Consider the following 7,745-nt stretch of genomic DNA (forward strand, 5'->3'; position numbering starts at 1 on the left):
CGCTATAAAAAGGGACACCTGACCAAGAGCATCTCAGTATCAGGCTGCTCTTCAAACCCTGATGAAGTGAGCTGTAATGTTCACGAAACGTCGGTATAAAAATGACACTAACGCGGTTAAAACCCGAAAAAACATCTTTGTATGTTAATACTACACACCGCGAAAGCATCAAATATCAAATTTTGTCACATAATTTTGTAAATGGTTTCCTATCAGGGTATGCTGCCTGACGCGATCAACTAATCGATACACACTGTTTTTGTAGTTTTCTCTGTCTCTTTCTTTTTCTCTTTTTTTTTCTCAGTTATTTATTTCTTTTATCGTAATTTGTATTACTTAATCCGTGCATTACATAAATTACTGTCATTCACGGTGAGTTGCGCCGCTTTTGCGCATTATTTATAATATATTTATATAATATATATTTATAAAATATCCCTACCTCTCGTATCCGACTCGTGGTACGTCACCAATTTTTATTACTAACTCAAAAAGGTAGCTTCAGACACAATTTTGTCAAATACCATGGTGTTTTAAAATTTAGTCAAAAATATGTTACGTCTTGAGCCTATGGTTACGGTATCGGGCATTAGTGGTAGTACGCAACAGACGCACTGACACATTCAAGCGAACGTGAAGTCTATCCCGGCACACTGACACAAAAAAGAATGTCAGGAATGCGCGGGTCGAGCGAGACAGTTCGGCAACGCAGACAGACCAACGGAGTTACCCGATTTTTCTCTGTCTAACGTATTCTCACTCGTCGGTTCCTTTTTAGGTCTAAGACGCAAGTCTCAATTACCAAGGATGGAACCACGCGATTTAACGAGGAATGAGCGGGTTGTTAATTGAGTGTGGTTTACTAATAGTAGTTTGTTAGACGAGGTCCATAAGAGGTAAATTAATTAAAGCCGGATTTTGTTATGAAAATATTAACATAATCGTTTATTCAAATAGATTGTTAAAACAATGATAATAACTGAATGAAAACATAAGTAGACTCCGCATGAATTTGCTTTAAATTGGCACGTACAGTTCAGGTGCGACGGTTCGTGTTTTATATCGATTATTATTAGAGATCTCCGCGTATTGTTACAAACGGCGGAATGGTTTGTTGTAGTGACATCGAGCTGGATTGAAGTTAATAGAGGATCTTAAGTCCGGAGAGCTTTTACAAGAAATCATTTCTTGTCAAAATACACTGACACTAGTTACGGGTCGTCGGTCGGATCCGTCTCCGCAAGAGATCGTAAAATAAGAGGGTCTATTGTTCGGAANATTCTATTTTAACATAGGCGCTGTTCATTTGACTATGAGTAGCAAATCGAGATAATCAATTAAAAGTAGGTCACTATTATTGAATTATTGATTGGATAAATGTTCATGATTGTTATTACGGTACTCGGAATCATTACATTACGTTGTGTGTCGAGAATTAGAAATGGTTGTAAGAATTGATGATCTTGACTGCTGCTCATATCGAAATGCAAAAGGTGTATGAATATGTATTAGTGAGACTTACAAGGTACTCGGTGATATACTTTGGTGATAGCGATGCTAAAAATTGGCAAGGTGGCTCAGTGATTGGTCGTAGTTGTTTCGCTTGGATTCACGCTGCTCGCAGATGATTGCAAGGGAAGTCGGCGGCACCCTCAGCAAGTTCGACGAATGAGAAGTTTGCGAAATTTCTTTGATTCAAATTGACTGACCGATTGATTGTTATCACTGACTCTATCGCGAGAAGCTACTCTCTGAAGATCCGACTGTGTTGAAAAACTGCGTACTAATTAATGAATGCAAGAATGAAGAATGAATGAATGAATATGAATGCTTGCTCGATCGAGCATTCAGGGCTTTTATACCTGCGAGTTGATCTCTCCTTCTCCATCGTCTTTTCTCGAAATTTCGCCCTCTCGTTCGTTGACCGCCGGGGCAAAGACCTTTTCCCCGTTCTTTCGATTCTCCGGATCGATAGGATCATTGTGCGTTTAGATCTCGCTTATCGGTATATGGCCTATCTTGTTTATGTCTGCGAGTCGCAACTCTAGCCCCTTGATTTTCGATTTCCTTTCCAGAGTCGCGAGAGTTGCTGCGTCATGCCCAAAATTTCCAAGTGCGTACCTTGCGTACAGAGAGTCTTTGTTCATCGCATTTCTTTCTGAGGGGCGCTAACCTTTGCTCATCGATACCGGTTAGATTTTGTTTATAATATGGCGTCCGGCTAGGTTTGTTTATAGCATAGCACCCGGTTCGGACTTGTCTATCTTATCTCGGCTGGCTCTCGTTTCTCTTTCCAGGAATTTGTTACAAGAATTATTTCGCAGAATTATCGTTAGACTTAATAATTATATTCCGTTGCAAAATGAAAGAGCCCGTGGAGTCCAGGACGTAATAATATGTATTTACAAAAATAAAGGGTTCCTCTGAAGCTTTTGTACATGTATATATACATATACATATACTACAAAACAGGTGTACACACTTGTGTATTTTTAGCCGGCAACATAACAAATATACATAAGAACATAAAGGTTACAAAGTAAAGTAGAATGTTGCAAACATACAAATCCGCAGTCATAAAAAGGCACGTCATTATAATTAAAAAGATACTCTATAGAAGTGCTATATATTTGCTAAGTACACACGATTTGCAAAGTTTTACACCTTTAAAAAATTTAAATACAGTTTTCTTCGCAATGTAATTTTTTTGTGGCTTATCTATTTTTTGTTCATAAATGAACTGCACATAAAAAACCAATGATATATTTTGTTATACAAATGTATTGTTTACGATAGTGTAATATTTGTTGTTTTGGCATCATAAAGACTATAGTATACGAATGCTATCTAAAAAAACAAATATTCGTAATTTTTTGTTTAAAACAGTAAGTTTTATAAAAACTATCAGCAATACATGTAAATATTAAATAGAAAAAAATAACTTAGTAATCCTTATAAACATACATATAACTTAGGAAAGAATAAAAAAAATTGCTATATATTGAGATGTCACAAAACTAATAGAATCTACAATATTTTAGATATGAAACACTAAGTAACACAAAAATATTGTTAAATAATTATATATTAAAAACACTTGGTAATTAACACTATATTACAACATAATTTCTTTTGCTTTTATAGAATAAACTCCTGGAAATATTGAATAAGTTTCTTGATGACATATCATATTCTACGGAAAATAGTGCCAATAATCAATTCTATCATGAAGTTTTAAAATGGACATGCACCCTTGGTAGTTTAAAGTGCAATGAACATGTTAATGGAATATTAAACTGGCATTTTAAACATCCTACACAAAACAAGTATGTTATTCTATTTTCCCAATAGCAACTTGACGTCCGTTGAAGTCACAAAGATCTTATCGTGCTACTGGACTTATATCTATGGAATAACACTAATGGATTAAACTTTAAGAAGAATTATATTTATTTAAGTAAAATCCTAGATAGCTAATTGAGTGCAAATTGTTGGTAACTTGCCACAAATATTGCTAATCTCTCATATGCAAATTGTGAAAATATTGCACAAAAATGAATAACGACGATCACGAATAACGACCATCCTGCAATGATTGCACTTAGATGATTCGTTATAACGTAACAGTTTTGTCGAAATAAAATTTTGTAAATACTATTTGTCAAAATTTACAAAACAGTCGTTATGCATTCCCATAAGTATACGCAGAAATTACGTTGATTTCTTCATATGCAATTATATTACTATATATTATAAACATCACATAGCTGAAATTTCTTTCTCACTTATTGGACACTTTCTTTTTGAAATTAATTTTGCAAATATACTACTAAGATGATTCGCCATATCGTTCCTTTTTTTGCCGAAATAATATTTGCAAAATCATTTTGCAAACAATTACAAATATTTTTAAAACGATTAATGATTTACATCTATTTCCTAAAATATATCTGTATAATTGCAAATTAATATTTTAGTGCAAACTTTTGTCACATAATTTTGTAAATGTTTTCTTATCAGGGATAAGTTTTCAGCACTGTAAGAAAAGAGTGTATTTTGTTTTCAGTACGTTCTTGCCAGCAACAATCTTCAAAATATAATAACAGCAAGTTTCCAACACCTCATCAACAATAAACTTATATTATTTTTCAACTTACGAATACAAATCATTGCTAACATATTGCTCACATTGTGCTCACTTACTTGTCATAAACATTGTTTACAACAATTAGTTGACAATAAAACTCGTCATATTAATACTAACTTAACAAAAACATTTTTGTTGCATTAAATTAAACCAACACAACAGCAATTAGCGAGCACCTTAATCTAAACAATGATTTGCTTTATAGTGAGTTTTCACATTTGACTATCTGGAATAATATATTTTTTTTTTGCAGACTGTTGTCAAGTTGGCAGAAGTGGATATATTGCCAAAGACTAATGTTAGACACTGTCACTTATGAAACATCTGCTGTGTGGGAAGATATAGTCAAGATATACCAGACACAAAAGAAACTAGAACAACTTTTCGAATTCTTACCTTGCTCTAACCAGTATAAGAATTTGTCCGCCTTTCTCTCGTTTCTTTATCATAATTCTTTACTAATACGTAGAAGTAGTTTAAATGCAGACATTGGTGATTTTTACGAAGAAATTGTACGTGAAAAGAAAAGTGTTACTGTTACTTTACTATTTAATATTTTTGCTATGCATTCAAAAAATATGTCAGCGCTTGATGTTATACTAATCGGACTAGAAAATGGAATAGGAAGGTAAAAAGATTATTTTCTATGTATAAGCATTTTTATGCAGTAAAACAATTATTTAGTTTACATAATCTGCATATTTCTTATAATATCTTTAATCTATATTATTCTCATGTTGTATTGTATAAAGTATAATAGTAATTTTACATTTGAAGTAAAAATTTGGTTTTTGTTTTCTAGAGACGTGAACATACTAGCAATATTAAATTGTATTATAAACAACGTATATTCAGCCGACAGTTTGACAAGAGTATGTTGTATGATCTTCTTTCTTTTTTGAGTTTATATATGTACAACAGTATTTTGGTATTACATATATACATAGGGTGTCCGACAATTAGTGTAAACTCTCTCGTAGGCAGGTAGAAGGAGTAAACTTGTTCCAAAAAATCGAGAACTATTTTTTTCGGTTACATATAATGAAAAAGTAATTAAAAAGTAAATAATCAACCACGCGCCTGGTGTGCGTAAGCTCTCCGCGCGGCTCACAAGCTAACGTCCGGCTAAAGGTCGTCGCTGAGTAGCTTGATTTATTCACTAAGTACTTTTTTATTATATGTAATAGACAAAAATAATTAAGGACTTTTTGACTCAGATTTACTTCTTCTATCTGCCTACGAGAGATTTTACACTAATTATCGGTCACCCTGTATATATGTATGTATATAATAAAAAATGTAAAGAGGTGTATTTGTATAGTGTTGTCTAGATTCATACCTGCTTTTGATATAAGGAAAGAATAATTTCTCAAGAAACAATGGAAAATCATATAGGAGTATATGTGGTCGGATGCAATTTTGTATGATCGTGTACACTTGTATATAAGTGGAATATGATTTTATATAAGTTGGATATGATTCTATGTGATCGTGTAAAATCAAATCTGAAATTTGGCGCGATCTGATTTTATAAGATCATATATAAATATAAGAAATTATATACTATTGTACATACTTTTATGTGTTTATATATGATCCTATAAAATCAGATTGCGCTAAATTTGAAATCTGATTTTACAAGATCGTATACCATTATATCAAATTTATATAAAATCATATTCGACTTATCTAAAAGTTTATACGATCATACATAATTACATCCGATTTACATATAATTGTATATGATCACATAATGTTTCATTTTCTCTCGAGTTTATATTATTGAATAGTGGTACACGTTGTAAAGAAATCACACTAGTTGATAATAGTACATGTTTTTTTTAGATTGCTAACAAAATATTCTTAAAGAAATTGCTGCATATGCATCACATGGTAAATGTATGTATAGATTATTAAAAGTATTATTTTAATATTTTTTTGGAATCGGGCGTTACTTTTTCTCTTTCTTCAAATAAAACTTATTGTTTGTATTTGTTAGATTAATAGTATTTCTAGTAAAAGTATATCCCGTAATTCTTATAAAATTTGTACACAAGTATACAGGATTTTATTATAAATATATTTTGTAATCTGTTTTAGGAATCATTTGTTCTCGATGCTATTAACAAAAAAGTTGAAATTCGACGTATGTTTCTGGTTGAAATGGAAACTACGCTTTATTGTGAGCCTCAGTATATTTTTAATTACAAACGCTACGTAGTGTCGACCGCTGCCTGTGAATAAGTTTTCTTTTTATAATAGACTACTGTTAGTATTTCTTTGTAACCAAAATCTTTTAGATGAAAAATTCTACTGATGTGTCGTGTCCAAAGCTTGTGTGCTTTTTTTATTTAAGTAAGATTCATTTTATGATAACAAAATCGACTTATTAATTATAGCTAAAATCGAAAAGATACGTTTCGGATTTTAATATTTAATAGTTGGTACAGTGTTATCTATAAAATAAATTTATTTCTTCAATAAAATAGATTATTTCTATTACGCGCCGATTTCTACATATGTGTATAGTTAAGTATTGCACACAGAAATACAAATATATCAATCTCACGTTACATAAATTCAAAGTACTTAGATATAAAAATTTATATAATGTAAGAGAAAAGTTGATATCATACAATTTCATACATTCAGTGTTATTTGAGAATATAACAATTACTAAGTCACCAGTATTTCCAAAATGTTAGTGATAAGTTAGAGGTTCTTATGTTTGTTCTAGAAAAAATAGTTTTTTCCATTGAGTTATAATAAAATTATTAGTTGCACTAAAAGTATCGTATTACTTCCTAACGTTTCCTTAGTTTTTTACACTATGCAAATGTTTTCAAAACGTTCTGTTGCGAACACGTTTATATGCATGCATTTACGTCTCTTATTTCATTTGCGTTTTGCGACTAATGTAGAACAACGACCTTTAGTGTATATTACAATTGCAATTGTTTCTTAGAAGCATTATTAAATAAAAACGGAAATGTGATTACGTTACTCAAAGTAAGTCAGTAATGGTACATAATTTTCAGCGAAGAAGAGACAAAGAGAGACTACGTTATTGTACTTTTTTAAGGCCGAAGTATCGATAATTGTATACTGATTACGCATAAGACAGAAGAGAATCAATGAGAGCCTTTCACTCTGTATGTTGTTCTGAAAGGTTCTGATTGATTGAGTCTCTTATGTCTTATGCGATATTCAAAATTACCATGTGCTTCTACAATTATGTCACATTTGGTAGATTGCTTATGTAAAAAAAAAAGGTAACAAAATCAGAACATACTTATACACTATTTGCAATAGTTTCTTTTACGCGTGAGCAAGTAACAAAAGTAAACACGAGACACTTTATGTGTAACGTGCACAAACAACAATAAAACATAAAACAATGACAAAGTTAGTTGCATATTTCACTCAATGTGTTAGCATATTTGATGGAGCTTTGTTTCTCTTGCTTCTTGTGATATACATTTTTTCTTGTGTCAAGCTTCCCACTTTGATTTTCTTTTAAAATCCAGTTAGTTCAAACAGACTTGTCTGCAATATTGTAAAAAGGATGTTGAGTGAGTACTGTGCGTAATTGTACTAG

The 7,745-nt window shown here is 31.7% G+C and overlaps 1 protein-coding gene across 1 annotated transcript; it reads left to right on the forward strand.

The window, feature by feature from the left end:
* Positions 1-248: 248 nt before the first annotated feature.
* On the forward strand, positions 249-6,857 carry LOC109861185. Its single transcript, XM_020440728.1, has 6 exons — positions 249-372; positions 3,145-3,326; positions 4,401-4,775; positions 4,950-5,019; positions 5,993-6,046; positions 6,248-6,857. Exons 3-6 carry the CDS (start codon positions 4,444-4,446, stop codon positions 6,389-6,391), a joined length of 600 nt encoding a protein of 199 aa, XP_020296317.1. The 5' UTR covers positions 249-372; positions 3,145-3,326; positions 4,401-4,443; the 3' UTR covers positions 6,392-6,857.
* Positions 6,858-7,745: the final 888 nt, after the last annotated feature.

Source organism: Pseudomyrmex gracilis, unplaced genomic scaffold (assembly GCF_002006095.1).
Source record: "Pseudomyrmex gracilis isolate BER0280 unplaced genomic scaffold, ASM200609v1 scaffold_624, whole genome shotgun sequence".
NCBI lineage: Eukaryota > Metazoa > Arthropoda > Insecta > Hymenoptera > Formicidae > Pseudomyrmex > Pseudomyrmex gracilis.